The sequence below is a fragment of the Trachinotus anak genome, unplaced genomic scaffold, assembly GCF_046630095.1.
Source record: "Trachinotus anak isolate AG129_WGS33_773 ecotype Australia unplaced genomic scaffold, CSIRO_AGI_Tana_v1 ptg000025l, whole genome shotgun sequence".
Taxonomy (NCBI): Eukaryota; Metazoa; Chordata; class Actinopteri; order Carangiformes; family Carangidae; genus Trachinotus; species Trachinotus anak.
Window position 1 is genome coordinate 12,975,961 of NW_027273876.1, and position 20,229 is coordinate 12,996,189.

Here is a 20,229-nt window from a genome sequence, read left to right on the forward strand (position 1 = left end):
CATTTGCTACCTGAAGCTCTTATCTCTGGAATGCCTTAACACCAGTAATCATCTCGGCTCTCGTCTGTGGTTCAACACCCACTGACTGCATAGCTGTCTTAAATAGGAGAGATTGAAAAAGATTGAAGGTTAAGCTCTCAGACCTCGGTCTGTGTTGCATTGCGTGTGCAAGTACAAAGCAGACGTTTTTGTTTTTTTGGGGTTTTTTTTTTTTTTTTTTTATTTTCACTCTTCAACCTGCTAACCACAACACAGGAAGGCACAGTAGATAGACAGGAAGGAGCTGCAGCATGAAACTGTATCTCCCAGCAACAGTACTGAGTTATGATGACTTCAACTGCTGTGTTTGTGACTTGTTAATGTGCTCATCAGTTTAGTTTTTATCTCCTTAGCTGTTCCTCTGATTCACACCAGAGGTTATCCTATGTCTGCCTTCATGAGAATGATGCTGTTACCATATAAAACATCCATGTGGGCTGCACTTTCCATCCTTTGACACCTATAGACAACTTCAACAAACCCATGGTGAGTTACCCGAGTTTTGTGGTCTTCACACTGCAGTTTGAATTTTTTTCAACTTTGTCAGCCACCAACGTTTTCTAAAACTGACTCCAACCATTAAGTTTATTTCTTCGACAGACTTTTATTCACTTTGCTATGAGCTACGATACATTTTTCACACATACTGGTTCCTCATTTACTAATGTTTTATTTCATATGCGTTTGATCCACGTGGCTTTTCTTTTTGCAATTCAATGCCGTTGTGATTGCATCATGCAAAAAATATTACTAGTTATTTTCTGCTTGCTGATGATGATAATTGTGCAATTTTACTTGCTCCTCTGTATTTCGTGGTTATTTAAGATGGTCGCAACCGTGGAGCAGTCTCCCAAACACATTTATACAGTCACATAAATGCATTATTAAGACATTATGGCCATTAATATTGTCTATAAACTTGACAGAGGAAGCTGGCAGGCTGTCTTGATATATTTGAGGTCTGGGTTTTTGAATTAGCTTCCTTTGTCAGAAGTTACGTGATCAGCAACAAACCACACAGGAAGGCATTTGCCATTTCCCGTCTCAGTGAAACTTCAGACCTAATTTGAATTTGTCTTTGCAGTACTTCTACTGCAGTTATGTGAATATGTAGTGATATGAAAACCCATTAATTACAAGCTGTATTTATATACTTCAATGAAATGTGCTTTACAAAAGAAAAAAAAAATGAAAAGTTAAAATCTAGCAGGGTGTGTTTGTTTTTCTTTTAAAAGCTTTTTTTTTTTTCTTTTTTTTCTTTTTTTTAAAGCATCGTTGTAGCAGAGAGCAGTCATCTGTAACAAACATACTGACAGTGAAAGTGTGAAATATGAGACGGTCATTAATTCCCAGCATGCCTCACCCCACCTTAACTTAAGGCCTATCAACCACATTAACTGAAAACACCTGTGCAGGTGTGCAGAGCCTTTAAAATGTATTCTGCAGCATACAGGCAATTGATTTAGAAATGTATAGGTTATAATAACATATCCAAAGACAATGTGAAAACAATATGAAGGGGGTGACACTGACAGTGATGAGAGTCTGGAGGAGAGTTGGACTTAACATTCCCCGGGGGGTCGGAAAGACGACCCCAAATGAATGCTAAAGTTGCTGGATGCGGAAAATTAGCAACTGTTTACAACTATATTGGCTGTATCAGCTTTAAAGCTGATGATATGCCAATGTTGTGTCCACAACTTGTTTTAGCTTCCCCCAAAATTTCATCAGAAATTACTCCCAGATTCTGAGGCAGAGGTGCAGTTTTTAGAGAATAGGCATTAAATGTCGAAATGAGGTTCGCTCTGTTGCCTTGTTCTCTAATAATCATCATTGTCTTTAACTGTAAAACATTATTGCACTGCTGTCAAAATGACTGAGATCTTCAAGTGAAGCAAGAACATAAAACAGTGTGTCATTTGCATAACGAGTACCATCATTGGTACCATTCCAGTACCATCATATGTAGGGAGGTACAGTGACTTGTAACAGCAGTGTATCAATATGGTCATTTCTTTCTAGGATATATATAGACATGAAACATTGTTCTGAACTTTGAGGAAAGAGAAGAGAAACTAAGTAGTGGCCAGAGTCAAACCAGCGTCTCTAACCTCACAATAAGGCAGACACAAAAATGCAGAGCTGAAGTCAAGAAGTGGCAGAATAGACGTTTTTCTTGAGTATAGACCTTTCACCACGGTGTCTGGCAAGGACACAAGATTGCAGTTTTCAAAAGTAGGATTGGAGCCAATAAAACTTGACAGCTGAATGTGAAGCAGTTTGTCCAGTCAATTTTCACCAACATCAAGTTGGCCTTAAATAATTCATGTTACTGATATCAAGGCTTTCCACAGTACTGGTGTTGTCTCAGTATCTTATGTAAAGCACAATGAATGACAACTATGAAATGTGTCACACCAGTTGATTTGCCCTGAAAGTGGCTCTCACCTGATGTTACATCCCTGAAAAAGCTCGAACTGCATTTCTGCTAATGAGACAACAGACTTTCAGGGGAAACGTCTTCACTTTAATCTGACGGCTATAAACATGATGTTTAGTGGTGTTAGGCACTGTGGGTAAGAGCATCTGTCATATCTAGCAATTGGATATAGATTCTCAGTGCATTTGCTCTTTGTCAAACTCATTGGAATTCAACATTATTAGTGACAGCTTGAGAACAAATTGTTCTGTACACTGAAATCTCATTTTTAATTTCATTTCAAGTACATTTGTTGCTTTTCAGCAGACATCCTGAATCAGTGATGCATGACCTAATGCACATTAATGCACATTTGCAGCATTAGTTATGCCAAGACAGAAGGTCCTGGAAGATATTGAGGCCTCAGTTAATCTCTTTCAAGTTCCTTGATCACAGCCTGTAATGCCTTTTGTTCTTGTTGCACAAGGTGTAAGTAATGCTGATTTATGTTGTGAAGACACAAACAGGAACATCTAGGGGCAGAAAATATCAGACTGTCTCATGGAGAGGAAGGCACATTACGATTCTATCCTGGACCGAAGCAAACGCATTATGTGGCAGGACGACTGCTACATGGACCTGCAGTCTACACCCTACTCTCTCTCTTCACAAGCAGAAACAGAGGGTAAGAGCTTCCATAACAGTTTCATTGTGGCTTTGGAGCGGTTAATGTCAGGAGCTGCTTTGCTGTGTCTCCCTAAACTCTCCTTACTCCTTTAAGTTTTCTTTTTTATCAATTTTGAGCTGGAAGTATGCTGGACCACTGAGACTAATGCAACAGAAAAACTGCTATAACAGCGACCATGCCCATCTGTGGAGGGCGGATGGGACAATGATATTGGCAAAGACAGCAATGTTTGGTTCTGAAAATCAGTGGGTATAACGGCATCATTAAAATGAAGTAAAAATCCATTCGAAACAGAGCCAGAGAATGATCTCCAGTTCTATTACAGTGAAGGACAATTTTCATTTCTTATTAATCCTAATTTAATTTGACATTTTCATCAGTGTTAGCCGCATCAAATTCGCTCATATTAACGTGTCTGCTCTTATCATGAATGTTAAGCTACAGAGGTGAGTTTAGAGCCAGTTCAGTGAAGGAACATGAGCTGTAATTAATGAAATGTGATGAAAAGACAACTTATCTTTCATGGTGGACGTTTGGCTTCCATATGTTAAAATCAATGGTTTCTAAACAGGTCTTTGTAAAGTCAAGTTGAAGAATATTTTGTATTATATTGAGGGTTATAGTGTGGTGATGTCTGCTGGTGCTGAGCTTCATGGCGGCCTTTTAGACAGTGGGTAAAAACTGTGTGAAGAATCTTCAGCTGAAGCCTCGTGGTAAGAATAAATAGACACAAATTGTTAAATTATTAAGTTCAAACCAGTAACTGATGTCAACTGCAGAGACCTTATTAGTTGGAATATGTATATTACAATTTATAGCATATTTCCTGTTTTTTCTATAGTTAGACATACTATTAATCTAAGAAAGCTAACACTGTGACATACTGCCCACCAAGTCTGCCCACCAGTTTCCTGGGGGAAACTCTGATGCTGTTCAGGAAACTGACAGGTGCTGGAAATAACTTTGATCTTTCTCGAGAATTTGGAGCCTGAAGAGGCCAGAAATGCTTATCAAGTTATTTTGGAAACAATTATCTGCATGAACACTTGCCATTTTGCATGCCAAGGACTGCCTTTGAATTTACTCAGAGACGACGGAGAGTCTTGCTTTGCTGAATATCCCAAGGCGAGAGATACTGATGTCACCTCAGCCAAAAGTTCATTTTTTAGGTGCGTGCACTTTCAAATTTAGTTGGGGTATAAGTGAAAGAGGCAGATTTCTGGAAAGTTTTCTATTCGCTCCTATATTTGCTTAAAACTTCTTACATCTGAAGTGTTTAAATGCCACCTGGTTTAATTGAATACATGTTGCAGTCTGAAACAGAGATAGGTACATTTGAAAAGGCTGAGGAGAGATTTGAGGTAACCTGTCAACATGTGTCTCACAAGGGCTGATGATAATTACTGATCATAGTAATTGCATAAAGCTTAACGTAAGAAACTGATGATCTGTCATTACTGTGCCAGGGTGTAATTATTCAGGGCTCCACATGGGATTAAATTGGCTTTGGGAGTTTGGAAAAAAGTGTAAGAAAAAAAGAAAATCCAAAGCTGTTATTGTTTGGGTTGATACAGTACATTTGACAGGCTGTTTTACTTTATGTTACATATTTTGCCTTGACTCACTTCATAATTCACTCCTGGGTAAAATGTGGATTAAGGCCGTACAAATGCAACTGATTATATGCAACAACAAACATGCTTATGGATAACAAATATGATTGTTATCCACAAAACACCAACATTATAAGATTATAAGAAGTCTAAGATATGGGATGTCATTTGCTGTGCAGATTGGTAAGGCTATGTATACAGTAAATAAAACTGACTTGACTTGATTACCATGATTAATTGTTAGGATTCCTCCTCTGGGGGTCATGAATGCCCATACATTTTCATTGCAGTCCTACCAACCCTTGTTCCAAACTGTATGACTGATCCATCAGCCAGTCAACAAACAGCTAGATGGTCATTGCCATCCCATTTCAGCAGGGCTAAAAAGAAGAGAGAGGGTTGTTACATTATACGGAAAGGAGTGTGTTTGTGCAGGTTATAGGGAGGACGATCGGTATACAGTTTTTTTTCTTGAAGACATCATCAAATGAGGAGGATGAACCTTTTCATACATATAAAATTCACAGTAAAGGGTGAATAAGGAAAAGAGAAATGGAAAAAGAAGAACAGACTTTATCAGGATTACAGGTTTGGTGCAACGTCATTACCCAACAGAAAAGGGGAAGTACAAATGTTGAAGCAGTGAGAACCAACATGAACCTGCAGACTCATGTTGCTCTTCAAAATACATTTAATTGGTAAATATGTGGTCCTGTAGAGCACGTGATAAGAATGACCAACATGTGTCCTTTAATAAACGACCAGTGTGTTTTCAGTGACTGGCAATTTTTTTCATTCTGTAATAAAGTCTGATAAAAAGACAAAAATGAAGAGACGAGAACCTGTTCTCGATGTGACAAAGTATTGTTCTGGTTTAGAAGAATCTATTGTCATTGTTCCTTGTTAACGACATTAATCATGATTTAAGAGTTTCTCCCCTCTCTGTGCTGTTTTGGATTAGATCTTGGCTGGATTCAAAAGCATCAAGACCAGTTGCAACGCTTTACTACGACCTCCTTCCTGGAGGGGATGTTAACCCACCTGAGAAAGGTGGATGTGCTGAGTTCAGCTGAGGAGACCAAGATCAAGGAAGCGGGCCGGCTGCAGGACCAGGTTAACATGCTCACAACTATTGTCACTGGCAAGGACACTCAAGGCTCTGATGCCCTCCAGGGTTTCATAGAAAGCTCAGATTCTCAGGTGGCCCAGCTCATCATAAACCATGGTAAGGGGTTTGAAATGGGATTTACCCACTGTGTTGGTCATTTCTTCAAAGCATGATGAAAAAATTGTTCTCAGCGGGTAGTTTTGGTATCTGCTAGCTTAAGTGGTAGAACAAATCATGCAGTAATAGCAGGGGTAGCAGTGGTTTGATTCCTGAATTCCTGCAACAGTCACAAACTGCCCCTCATGAGCTGCTCAGTGCTGTCTTCAGTGAATGAATATAAATGCAACATGGTGAAAAGCACTTTGCACCAGTGCTGCATAAATGCAATTAATTTCCTGCTCCAATTTCTTATCAAACAATAAAATAAAAAAAAATACATATATATTTTCCCATTATCAACAATAACCTGAGTCAATTTCTTTTTCTGCAGATTACATGGTGAAGGAGCACAAAGACATGCTTTTACGGCGATATGAGCAGTACAGAGACAGAGATTCAGTCAGCTGCCCCAAATTGAACATCTCGTCAAGAACCTTACTTCTGGTCGATGGACTTTCTGACCTCCAGCAAAAGGAGCACGACCTGATGCAGGTGGGGGCGACTCGAGGAGGGAAAAGAAATCATCTCAGACAGCTGGGGCTTGCCAAGCTTCTGGAGCCCCTGACACGGGTCAGTTTGCCTCCAAGAGTCTCCCTCACAGTTGGAGTTGCCGGTATCGGCAAGACTACCTGGGTCCGACACTTCATCAGACAGTGGAGCCAAGGGACCATCTGTACAGATGTGAGCTTCGTCTTACCTTTTACCTTTAGTCAGCTGAACTCATTGGAGAAGCTTTCAGCTGAGAAACTGGTAAAAATGGCATTTCCTCATTTAACAGACCCCGGTCTGGTCTTGAGCAGCTCCTGTCGGACACTGCTCATACTTGATGGTTTGGATGAATTTCGCTGCACTTTAAATTTCTCTGATGCAGCACCCTGCAATGACCCAAAGAAAGAAGTGTCCATTGACGACTTAGTTACTAACATCATCCGGGGTAATCTACTCCCTGACGTAGCAGTGTGGGTGACTTCCAGGCCAGGAGTGGCCTCGCTCATCCCTGGAGGACTGGTGGACAGGGTGACAGAGATCCCAGGATTCAGCCCAAAGGACATCCAGATCTTCCTAAACCACCACTTCTCTGAAAGGGATTTCGCCAGCAAAATATGGGCACACTTGGAGTCCCATAAGATCTTGATGGTGATGTGCTACATACCATGCATTTGCTGGATAGTAGCTGATACTCTGATGTATATCCTGCAGAGCGAAACACAGGAAAGCCTTCCAAGGACTTGTACTGAGCTTTACGCCCACTTCTGTTCCATGAAGGCAGAAGTGGGCGAACCAAGAGGCAGGGAGCCTGTAAAGACGGAGCAGCTTCATGGGAGCAATCGTAAACTGCTGGGGAATCTTGGACGACTGGCATTTTATGGGCTCCTCAAACACAAGTACACCTTCAGTGAGCAGGACCTCAGGGCCTATGGGATAGATCTGCTGTTAACTCAGAGTAGTCTCGGTGCAGGACTTCTTGTTCGTGAAGAGTCAGCCATATACACAACCTACCGGTTCACTCATCTGACTTTGCAGGAGTTTCTTGCAGCTACTTTCTACCACATCTCCTCCAAGCGGGCCATTTTTGACTTGTTTTCAGAGAGCACCATGTCCTGGCCCAAGATTGGTTTCCAGAACCATTTCAGAAGTGCCTTTCAGCATGCACAACAAGCAGAAGATGGTCATTTGGATGTGTTTGTGCGCTTCTTGACAGGTCTGCTGTGCCCAGTAGCACTAAAACCTCTCGCTGGGCTTTTGGCCCTTGGGAAAGATGATGGTAATCAGAAGGCCTGGGCAGCAGGATTTTTACAAGGCCTCTTGGTCAGCGTGGGTGTTGTGGTGTCCCTGCGTGCAGTCAACCTGGCTTACTGTTTACAGGAGCTGCAACACACAGAGCTGTTGCGGAGTGTAGAGGAAGATTTACGGCTTGGCAGCCTAGCAGGGAAGTTAACCCGGGCTCACTGTGTTGTGCTGGGCTATCTGCTGCATGTGTCTCCAGAGTGCAGTGAACAGACCAACCTAACAGGTTCTTTGAACTACACCACAGTGAAATGTTTGCTCCCACAGTTGCTGTACTGCAGCCATCTCAGGTCAGCTCCCCAAAGCATTGTCTTCCAATAAACTAGAATCAGGAGAAAGACTGAAGAGTGAAACTCATGGGTTTTTTTTTCTGTTCAACAGGTTGGAGAATAATCACTTCAAAGATGATGTCATGGAATTGCTGGGAAGCCTCCTGAGTGCCAAAGACTGTCATATTCAGAAGATAAGGTGAGATTGCACCTACATTTCTTCTTAAAGTCTAATTGTTCTGACCTGTATCAAATGAAATTGCCTGATTGCTTACATGGTTAAACTTTAATTATGATTTAGTGTTGGTCCCGTTGATTACAAGGGTGTTAGAGACACTGACAGTGATTATCATGTGATTGTAGGATTGAGGCAGCAATGATGATGGATGTGACTGTCATTAATATGTTGTACTATATGTAACCACTTTTATTCACCCCCTCAGTTTGGCAGATAACGCCATCAGCAACAAAGGTGCCAAAGCACTGAGTCGAGCCCTGTTGGTGAACCGGACACTGATTTCTCTCAAGTGAGATCTATTTGTTTCCTTTGACATATGACTCATTACACATGAATTAAGTGAATGACTGTAACCTCTTGAGTTCATAAGAGGAAACTGGTGTGCCTCGCCTGCACCAAGCTTAAGTTTGGTGCCTAAAGAAAGAAAACTGCAGTGTCAATGTTTCCCAAAAGCAGATGATGTTTAAGCTACACAAGACATGTTTGCTTGCTTGCATCATATTGATGACAGATACAGGTACATGACAAAATAAAGGAAAAACCTGACAAATGAATGGAGAAACTGAAGCTGTTCTGGCAGCACGCGGTGGCCCATCCCCTCACTGAGATACCTTTCCTTTAATTTGTCACCTGTCTGTATGTTCTGGTGAACAGCTGTGAATATACATTTAATAAACATTTTGATGCTCATTTATATAACATGAATAGGCGTTGTTGCTTGTTCCCTGAAATTCATCTGAGTATTTCTTTAGATAAAGATTTTGTTTCGTATGCTGCAGCTTTAACAAATAAAAGTCGCAATTAGTGCTTATCTCCAAGTCCCTGAATTGCTGCAGTTCTTGTGGTCTTTGTCTTCATATTTCACAGGCATACACATTGCTACGTAGCGTTTGAATTACTACTGTACATTGCTTATATCATCTCCCCACCTGTTTATAATTTAGTCTCCGGAACAACAATATCGGCTCCAAAGGTGCAAAGTTCCTGGCCGAAGCTTTGAAAATGAACCAAGTCCTGGTATCAATCAAGTGAGTATAATTGCTATAGGTTTTGATTTAAGCTCACAGTGATCCTACAAAATGCCAGGATAACACTCGATTTTCTTAACTCGCTCATCAGCTTCCAGAACAATTCCATTGAGGAGGAAGGCGCTCAGGCCCTTGCAGAAGTACTGCAGTGCAACCGCAAGTTGGTGTCCCTGAAGTGAGTTCTGTCTGTGCTTCACTTGTGTTTGTTGCATGTCCTGTGTATATTACATGTGGAGGAATCAGCACATGTCTCTTTTATGCGTGTATTGATTCAGTGTACGGAAGAATACAATCGGAGCCGGAGGAGCCAAAAGGATTGCGGATGCGCTGAAGACAAACCGGACTCTCACAAAGCTGATGTAATGTTTTATTCCTATACTCACTCATTCTACTGCTCTTGACTATATCATACTGTACTTTACATGCTATTGAGATAATTATGCAAACATCTTTTACATTCAGTACAGTGGATTAAAGACTACAAGCTGTTCAGATTTTTATATATTCTTTTTGTAGATTTATGTTTAGGAGTAAAGTAGTTCACTAATAGAATAGTGTTTTTTTTCCATAGAGCCTGTGTTTAGGTCACATATTATTCTTTAAGACAAATAACTTCATTTATTCTTAAGGTGCCAAGTCTATTTTTGTTCTTGTCTGCAGCCTTTGTAGCAACCAGCTTGGGGACAAAGGAACAGTCGCTCTGGCAGAGGCTTTGACGCTCAATCACACTCTGCTCTCGCTTCAGTCAGTACCTTCTCCACAGGAGTGCATTGTAGCCTCCACATCACCCATCACCTTCTACTCATGAATCTAACACATTTTCACACCATGACTTATTCCATTTTGGTTCACGTCCTGTGAAACAGTGACAGAGTTTGTCACTCAAGTCTTTCAACCTTTCTGTTTGCAGACTTCAGAGTAACTCAATCAGCAACAGGGGGATGACTGCCTTGACCAAAGCACTTAGGCTGAACCGTGGCCTTGTCTCCTTGAAGTGAGTGTTAAACTTGAAGCCTCTCCCTGTTTTCCTGGTTAGCATTCCTGCAAGACAAATATCTGTAATCACACTTAGTGGCATAAAATCAATACCACTTGTCTATCTGTCCAGTGAATATAGAGAGCAATAAATCCTCACTTAAATTCAGGGACATCTTTTGTTCCACAAGGCAAGCTCTCATTCAGCATGTTTTCCTTCCTATCCTTATTTTATAGTACTAGTAATAGACCGCTTTGGAGGTGATGGTTGGGTGATAGAGAGAGCTAGGCTAGTTGGTGCCCCCTGTTCCGTCTTTATGCAATGCTAAGCTCAGCTGCAGCTTCATATTTGGTAAACAAACATGAGAGTGTATTGATCTTTCCTCTTTAAAAAGAAAAAGAAAAAGAATATAAGACGGAGTAATGGAATAAGCATATATCCCAAAACTATTGCCTTAGAAAAATAGCAATCAGTAGTATATTGGAACTCATAAATAAACACTGTATAAATAAATACTAGTCAAATATGATATGACACTGAAAATAAGAATTGACATTGAGATTGGTGGGAAAACTGTGATTTCTTAACCCTTTCTTTCCATGTATTTCCTCTGTGTGGTTAGTTTGAGGGAGAACTCAATCGGGGTGGAGGGAGCAAAGAACATGGCCCATGCCCTCTATGAGAACAACTCTCTACAGGACCTCGAGTGAGTCACCTCATTAATAGCAGTACATAGTGTAATGCTCCAGAGAGGCATGGTAATATCCAACTGTTCGGTAAATGTCACTCCCCAAGACTGTAATGTGTCACTCAGGGCTATTGCATGATGGAAATCTGCAAATCCCATTCAATTTCTGAGAAATTGAGAAGTCTTGTATAATACCTAACATGTGCTTGTGTGCTTCAGTGAGTATACAGTCTCTTTTTCCCTCTGTAATTATTTGTACTATGCCTACTTGTATGTGTGTGTGTGTATATCTGTGTGTGTGTGTGTGTGTGTATCCCAGTCTCACAGCCAACCTCTTGCATGATGAAGGGGTACAAGCTATAGCCGGCGCAATCAAGTCTAATCAAGGCCTCACCTCTTTGCAGTAAGTGAGGCTTGTAACGGAAAATGCAAGCATGCACATAGACACGCACATTAGTAGTGTGAGGAGATCTGGCATCACTCTTACTGAAAATGTTCCTGAGGAGCACAATGATGGTATCATAATACAATAAACAGGGCAGATCCACTCCATTAGCAACAGCGTCGTCTTGATACTAGCTGCTTTTTAATGTAAATAAGTTACAAAATCATATCGTGCCATGAGATTTTTAACCATTTCAGACACATTTGTAAGAAAACACACATGTAACATATGTAATAAGATAAGATAAGATAAGATTAGATCATCAAAGATATCAAATCCTTAAAAGAGATCAATAATAGATAATATATTATGAAAGGAATACTGCACAGACGGTGTGTGGTAATTATTGCACATGGTGATTTTGTCAGTTCTTGATGTGTGTGGTCTACTGAGTGCAGTATTTGTTAAACAGTCTGACAGCAGCAGGAAGGAAAGACCTGCGGTGTGTGAAGACATACCGCAGGTGCAGCAGTCTGTCGCTGACGGAGCTGCTCAGTGATGTCAGAGTGTCCCGCGTGAGGTAGGAGATGTTCTCCATCAGGGATGATAGCTTAGCCGTCATTCACCTGGCTGTTGACCACTACCTCCACTGGGTCAGAGGGGGCATCCCAGAACAGAGCCGGTCTTCTCGATCAGTGTGTTCAGTCTTTTTTTGTCAGCAGTGGAGATGCTGCTGCCCCAGAAGACCACAGGATAGAAAATGGCTGATGCTGCCACAGAATAAGAAAAGGTCCTCAGGAGTGTTTCCTGCACAAAAGACCTGAGTCTCTCAAGCAAATAGAGTCTGCTATGTTCGTTTTTTTTTTTTTTTTTATAGTGCATTTTTATAGTGCATTAGCGTCAGTCCAGTCCAGTTTATTATTCAGGTATACTCAGGTACTTGTAAGAGCCCAAAATCTCAATGTCCATTCTGTGGATGTTCATTTGCATTAACAGGAGTCCACCACCTTCTCTTTGGTTTTCCCAGCGTAAATAACACATACCTATTCATTAAAATGTATGAAATTTGTGAAGAATAATTTCATTTTCATGAATGACAGCCAGTAAATGTAGACCACACAACCCCAGAATAAGATGCATTTATTGTTTGTGCTTGTGACATTAAAAAAAAGATGATGTAGGAAGAAGTATTGAGGATTTTTGTCAAGTAAAAGCAGCAATACTTAAATATAAAATTGAAATAATTATTCTGCATTCAAAATTCTACTAAATTCCAAAGGTTCGATCAGATTATTGGATTATTATAATTAAGACATTACTGCAGAAGATGCATTTTGATTCTTTAGCAGTTTGAGATTATATTAATTACATTATATATTGTTGTTATGCACTGTAATTCTAACATGTAGCATATTTTGTACTCTGTGTTTTGCATGTAAAACCCTGTCTACCAACTAACTAATAAATACATTGGAGTAAAGAAGTATAAAAGGAAAGTTTAAGCAGCAGAAATTACAACACTACTTGAGTACACTACTGGATTAAAGTACTTAGTTATTTTCTACCCCTGCAGAGAACCTCATATATGCAGTGTTTTCCTTATGTGGAAACCAAACATACCTTTCTCTCTTTTTCCAGTCTCCAGTGGAATTTCATCAAGTCGTCTGCCACTAAAGCTCTGGCCCATGCTCTGCTCTCCAACAGCACAATGCAGCTCCTGGAGTAAGGCCAATCGTCCAGACTTCTGCCACTGCCATCCTCATTATCCCATTATCAGTTATTTCATTCATCTCTCTCCCAAACACTCTCTGCTCTGTAATTCAACTGATCTCCCAGTAACATCCGTGGATGTTATTGATCGGTTGTGCATGGTTTTATTAGCCACTAAACAGTCATGTGAAATGTCAGTCACAGGGTTGTATTGTTATTGTAACTGATACTATGCCCGTGTGTGTTTTTGCAGTCTACAGGAGAATGCTATTGGGAATGAGGGCGTCATTTTTCTGGCGGAGGCCCTGAAAACCAACGCGTCTCTGCGCACATTGTGGTTGGCATTGAGTGATCAATATTTATCAGTCTCTAACTTAAAATAAATAAAATCTGATTACAGATGTCATATTCAGACACATACGTATTTAAGATACATTCACATATAAGTTGTGATTTACCAAAATCTTTCTACATGTGTGTTTTCTATCATCTTCCCATGTGTTCACTGTGTTCTCTGCTGTCTCTTTAGTCTCCAGGGGGTCTCAGCAGGCACAAAAGGAGCCATTGCCATGGCAGAGGCTCTACTGACCAACCAAACCCTGCAAACATTAGAGTGAGTCCTGAGCTGTCCCTCATGCGTCAAACTGTTCTCTTGTGTGATGTTCAGCCACATACAACAAGCAAGCGATTTAAAGCCGTCAGTGATGAAGCAGGGCCGTTGGTTTGATGTTACTCCTCCAGAAGACCATTTCCTTCCATTACTCCGTCTGAAAACAATTTATCCTCTTTAGGGATTTGATTAGCTTGTGTTTGGATGTGTATTTATTTGTCTGAATATGCCAGCACGTAATTTAACTGCTGTGATTGCAGCTCTATAGGCATTTTTCTGAGACAGACATAATTTCAAGCAGGTGGTAGACTAGAGTATGTGATCGGCAGGTCTTTCCTTCACTGAGACATGAACACAACCCCTCCGACACCTGTCTGGATGAATGCATTGCTCGCTGGGCTGGGTTTGACAATGTATATTTGAGTCAGTCATCAGAGATTTTGTTTATACCATTGTGATGATGCCAGAACAGGTCATATTGACTTTTTGATTTTTTTTGGATCAGTGTGAACAGGTATTTAATTTGCTGGATTAACCAAAACAGTCTGGTTATTTTATCCATAAACAGTTTCATAATCTGATTTTGTTCTATATTATTATTGCATTATCACAATATAAAATGACATGTACCATGTTATCTTCTAATACCAGCATTTTTTCAATCTTTTTTTAACTTGCTTCTGGTCTCCATGTAATTTCACAAGAGGTAGACAAACGAAAGTCCACTCTCAACAGAACAACACGGTGGAAAACAAGTGAATAAGCTTAAAATATGGTCAGAAAACTTTAAATCATGTTTCAGTTTTTCAAAAACAGCAACAATAGAAAACCTATATAGGAAAACACTGAACTGTGAACTGAAAGCTGGTCGAACAGAACCTAAGCCAGAAAAGGGGCTGGATTCAGCTATTTGTGGACCTCTCCAATGTTTTCTGTTAAGCCACAAGCACAGGCCAGCTCACTGTGAAGCTGTCAACTTCCCAGTCCTGATGAAAAACTGATTTTAAGCTTGCACCCTGTGTTTAAACAGCGCCAAAGAGAGACATTAAAACAAGAGACAGACTTTTCTTCCTAATCTCTGCAACTGCTGCAATTTCTTTTGTATTGTCATTATTGCAAGTGTTAAAACAACTATTGTTGTGATTCATATTTAATGTTTTTCCATTATGTGTTTCAGTCTTCGTGGGAACACCGTGGGGATGGAGGGAGCGAAAGCTCTGGCTAATGCACTGAAAAGCAACAGAAGCCTCAAGTCATTGAAGTAAGTCCTGACTGGAGCTTATTATGTAAACCATAAGTGCACTTTTGTCTTTTCACAATTTAGAAAGCATAAAAACATTTGTCTGACATTTGGTCTGTTTTACCTACTCTGCAGAGAATGTGTCTTAGCTGCATTATTTGGTTTGTCACATCTGCATTATGAAAAGTTAATTTACTGAAATTCAAACAGAAGTGATTCTTGGATTTTGTAATACACTTCTGACCCTCAATGCAGTGGTTGATTTTATTCCACTCCTTCTGTTATATGAGTAAGTTGTGTTTCAGTTTCTCAGATACAGCATATCTGAGAAACAGTGGCAGCGCGCTCAGCTCCAAATCCTGCCATAGCTGACTCGACAAGATAAAGAAAATGCCAAGCACTCACAGTTAAACAGCCGTGTTATTTCATGATCCGCTGAATAATGAGACTATTTAACTGTGAGTGCCGGCATTTTCTTTATCGTATATCTGACCAGGAGACTTTAACACTGATCTGCTGCTGCTGGGAGTGGATTAACTCTGTCTCACATATGTGTTCAGACAAAGGCTCAATCTTTATTCTCCCCCTTTGTTGACTGACAGTTGAATTGTGACTTGGGCAAACATTCAGCCAAAAGCCAGCATTTTGCATTTGAAAATAAGACTTTCATATTTACATTACTAGACATTTGACTAAGGAAATAAATAGTGTCTGTGTATCATTAGCCTGCAGGAGAACTCTCTGGGTATGGATGGAGCCATATTCATTGCGACAGCCTTGAAGGGAAACCATCAACTAACATACATCAAGTGAGTTTTCTTTTGTCATATATCCTCTTACGTCTGTAGGCATCGTGTATGCAGCGATTTCTCATGTGTGTGTTTATGCCACAGAGAGCAGGATTTTAAGGACAACGACATGCTGCCGTTCTGCGCCTATTAAAAACCGACCTCCGTTTTCATGTTTGTGTAGTTTGCAGGGAAATGGCATCGGTGAATCTGGAGCAAAGGTCATATCTGACGCCATAAGGGCCAACGCTCCGGGCTGTGTGGTGGACATCTGACCAAGAAAAGAGCAGCTTTTACTTAAGAAGGTCAAACAGTACATGTAGCTAAGAAATAACAGTAAGCTGTGTTATCAGACTTAGATATAAACTATTTAATTTTTAAACTCTGGCTGTATATGATTATCACTCTTAAACAGTTGTTTTACTTGTTTCACTGCATTTTTATATAGATATTTTTATATTTATTATGACAGCAAACAGTTACTTTGTCTTGCAGAAGCAGTTGCCACAAATGATGAAGATACTTGTGCAGCATATTGTTATGTAAAATACACTCAGCATCCTAAGACAGAGTGAAGCTACACCCCCCCCACCCCCACCCCACCCACCCCACCCCCCCTTACTTGTCCTGATTAAGATGTTATTCTGTACATTTGCTCCATTTGCACAAGTGAATCTCAAGTATAGAAACTGAACAGATAGAATGGACCTTGCCATTCACATAGCAGTTTTATTCCACCTGATGTTTTTACAGGGACAAAGATCCATCAAATTATGAGACTATGTCCCCATCAGCCTGCTGTGCTGACATTATAAAGATTTCATTCAGTATGTGCAGACAAACGTAATTAGAAAATTTGGATGTAATGATAAATAATGTGTTGTTCAGCGTAGAATCAATCCTCTCATCGGCGGAGTGCAACAAGCCTCTGAATGTACAGCACACATGAGAGTATTGAAGATGCTAATGTAGGACTGCATACACAAACAGTACATGCCTTTTGGTGGCTGCACATTTTCCTTTATTCAGGCAACATATGGAAAAAAAAAAAGCAGTTAAAGCTTTGGCTGACATCCATGGCAACAAGCATCACTGGGTTGTGCAACAAAGGAGATAGCCTTGTACAGGAATGAATGGGACTTGTGCCTTTACTACTATACTTGCTTGAGATTTTTGAGGAACAGCTCTAACTGACTGGTGGGGAGATCCAGGCATTTAACCTCTGGTGGGGTCGCTAACACCCTGAGAGTTGAGAAGTGGTTGATAAGTGGTGTGATAGATCACCTTGATGTACGTTGATGACTTTTTTCACTCCTCTTTCAAACCATCGGTGTTCTTCACCCAGAGTGTGGACGTTGCTCTCCTCAAATGAGTGTCCCCTGTCCTTCAGGTGTGCTGTGTCCCGACCTGAGGAGCTGGCTCTCCTATGTTGTGCCATGTACGTGTGAAGCAGTTGTTTCGTTTTCACACTGAGCATCAGTACATTTGTCTGCTCCTGCCTGGGAGTTTTGTCCTTAGGGTGGAGACGATTCTGCCTCAGTTTGTTGCTTGGAAGTGCACAGGGATGTGCTGTTTGTTTAAGATCCTCCTCAGTTTGTCACAAATAATCTGTCTGTTCTGTGTCTTTATGTGGTTTTGAGCAGAACAGAGAACAAAGATACAGCAAAGACACAGAAGAAAACAGCAAACGATAGAATAACATTGTAATTTCTTATGTTGCTAGCGTATCTGAAAATATAAAAGATTTTCAGCAAACACCACATCCCAGTGCACTTCAAGCCCAGTTCACAGTTACAATCCTAATATGCTGATGTTTAGTCTCTTAGTTTAGCATATTACATGCTAAAATGTGCTAATTAGCACTGAGGATAATGGAAGTGTCATTGGTTTTGCAGGGGTTTGGTCATGAACCGAAGTATTTCACATATTAAATTTGTGACTTATTGATAGCAATAGATTAAAAAAAAATGTATCAACAACTACATGGCTAAAAATCAACTTGTGGGCTGAGCATATGAATGATGATAGGAATCAGAATATGATCAGTTTTCTTTCTTTCATGTAACCACGTAGTGTACAATCTTTGCATAGTGTTTCACATGAGGTGTCGCATACAAATGCAAACACGTGGTTGACTTGGTTGCATTTGATGGAGGCAGTGTACTACTGTGTGACGACTTGTGTATGAATAATAAAAATGTATCATCCAAATAAGCATGATGCTGCAAAATGCTTTTTGGCACTCTGTTTGCAATCTCCCAGCCCTTCCCCACCATTACTTGGATATTACTCATACTACCAGCTACAGACACAGGCAGCCAGCATTCATAGCCAAGCTGGGAGCGTGCAATTAAATTGAGCCTGATATTTTCAAATCTATAGAACATTTCATTCGACTGACTATCACTTATCTACTTCCAAATACGTACTTCTGTAAGTGCGGAACCACGGCATCTCTGTTACTCATAACCTTCAATGTTCCATTCACCCCCAAAACTGCTCACATGATTGAATGGGAAGGGGTCAAAGGTCATTGATTTGTATACACAGCCGGAAAAAGATTAAGGAAGTCATCAACATCCAACACCATCCTTGTTTATGTTGATGTTGTTGTCAGTGTAGCTCTAGATGTTGTTAATTGGTGTATTGTAACACATCACACTATATCCCTTTAAACGCTTTTCATTAACATGAAGGTCGCTGTCGTAAGAGAAGTGTGACTAATGCAGCCAGGAAATTATGTCTCCACGTAGTAGCTTGGTTTTCTTGGGTATTCTGCGAAATTTAACTTGCCTTCCTCTTTCAGGAGAACCTTGTGTTACCTTCTGCTGAGACACAGGCTGTGGCAGCATCCCTCATCAATATTCAACATGCTTCACAAATAAGATAGCCAGGTGCTTTCCTGTCTACTTTCCTCTTGGCTTAGTAACAAGTGACACATTAGTTTTGTTCCCTGGCTGCATTGCCTTTGGACAGATCACATAGACTGTGATGTAGTCTGTCCACAAATTACATCTTTATAAATTAAACAGCACAAACAAACACACACACACACACACACCATCTGGCCTTGAAAGGGCTCTGGAGTTCAAACTGGTATTCAGAAACTAGATGTGTAAAAAAAAAAAACACACACATGCACAAAAACCATGAATACACCATCTCCCTCACATTAAGATCTTCTTTGCCATTCTTTTCATTGACCTAAAGCAGACAGAGGTGTTCATATGTAAACAGATTATCACAGACACATGTCCGTCCATTCATGGATGTGGGAGTGGAAATCAGGTTTGTGCACATGCCCACATTGTCACATTAACTGAGACTTATGGACCATGCATGCTTTGTAAATCTGACGAGGAGTGTTTGTATGCATATTTCAGTCTTTGTTCATCAACCCCAGGAGAACCATTTTTCTCCCAGCAGTAATCAGCTGGAAGATTTTCCCATCTTGCCAGCATTCAAAAAAGAAGTCCAGTTTGTGTTTTGTTGCATTTTTCCTTTTGTATCCTCACTTTTTTTTCCCCCCACGTTTCATTCGAATATCCATAAATGGATGCACACAGTACCTTCAAATTGTATTCCAGAGTATTTATGTTTACATTATTGGAGTAGCAACCTGAATTCTCAATGAGATGTTTTTGTTTACTCACAGCATAAAATATCCCACCGATACAAAGTTTTCAACAAATTGTGAGTAGGGCTTGGTAACTGTTTTTTATTTTTTTTTATTGTTCATTTTATAAGGCAGTCAGGATGTATACTGAGGTTGTTATACTAGTAAGTTCACCATCCTATTCCTTGTATTGACTACATATGAGAACTCTCTTTAAAAAAAAAACAAAAAAACTTTAATTTAGCAATATTACAATTAGTAATATTACAGATGCCTCTGTCTTTGACACACAGTTCTCACCCTCAACAAAGAAAATCTTCTCAGACTACTGTCCCTAAACTCACACTGCTCATCCTTATCTGCTTGTCTCAGGTTTTACACCAGATTCCCTTCCTGACACAGCCTGGGATTTGTGGCGGCTGAGGATCGAGCCGCCAACCCAGGAAACATCAATTAACCTGCTGTACCACCACAGCCATGACCTCACTTCTAGTCTGGCTTATATTCATGATTAAGGTCCAAAATCCATCCCTGATCCTCTAAACCTAGAGTACCTCTGAGGTCTTTAGGCACTAAACTGCTAATGGAATTGAATTGAAATATTAAGACGCATAGTTGAGACACTTCATTTCAAACCAAAGCTAAAACACATCTCTTTGCATTTGCTCTTAACTGAAGTCTGTGTGGTTTTAGATCAATGCTACATTATTTGTTTACTTGTGATTTTTTTATTTTCTTGAATTCTTTTGATTTTCTTTGAGCCTGGCATTTGATATGTATGTATGTATGTCATGTCGTTCATGCTGTATTTTTAGTGAGATGGTTTATGGAAAGCCTTTTGAATCACCCATATGGCGATATCTTGCC

The 20,229-nt window shown here is 40.2% G+C and overlaps 1 protein-coding gene across 1 annotated transcript; it reads left to right on the top strand.

Moving 5' to 3' along the window:
- Positions 1-253: 253 nt before the first annotated feature.
- On the top strand, positions 254-17,960 carry nlrc3 (NLR family, CARD domain containing 3). Its single transcript, XM_071462370.1, has 19 exons — positions 254-525; positions 2,976-3,143; positions 5,721-5,984; positions 6,358-8,104; positions 8,196-8,282; positions 8,527-8,610; positions 9,266-9,349; positions 9,441-9,524; positions 9,625-9,708; positions 10,010-10,093; positions 10,260-10,343; positions 10,948-11,031; positions 11,333-11,416; positions 13,037-13,120; positions 13,362-13,445; positions 13,638-13,721; positions 14,896-14,979; positions 15,684-15,767; positions 15,931-17,960. Exons 2-19 carry the CDS (start codon positions 3,020-3,022, stop codon positions 16,019-16,021), a joined length of 3,405 nt encoding a protein of 1,134 aa, XP_071318471.1. The 5' UTR covers positions 254-525; positions 2,976-3,019; the 3' UTR covers positions 16,022-17,960.
- The last annotated feature ends 2,269 nt before the right edge of the window (positions 17,961-20,229 follow it).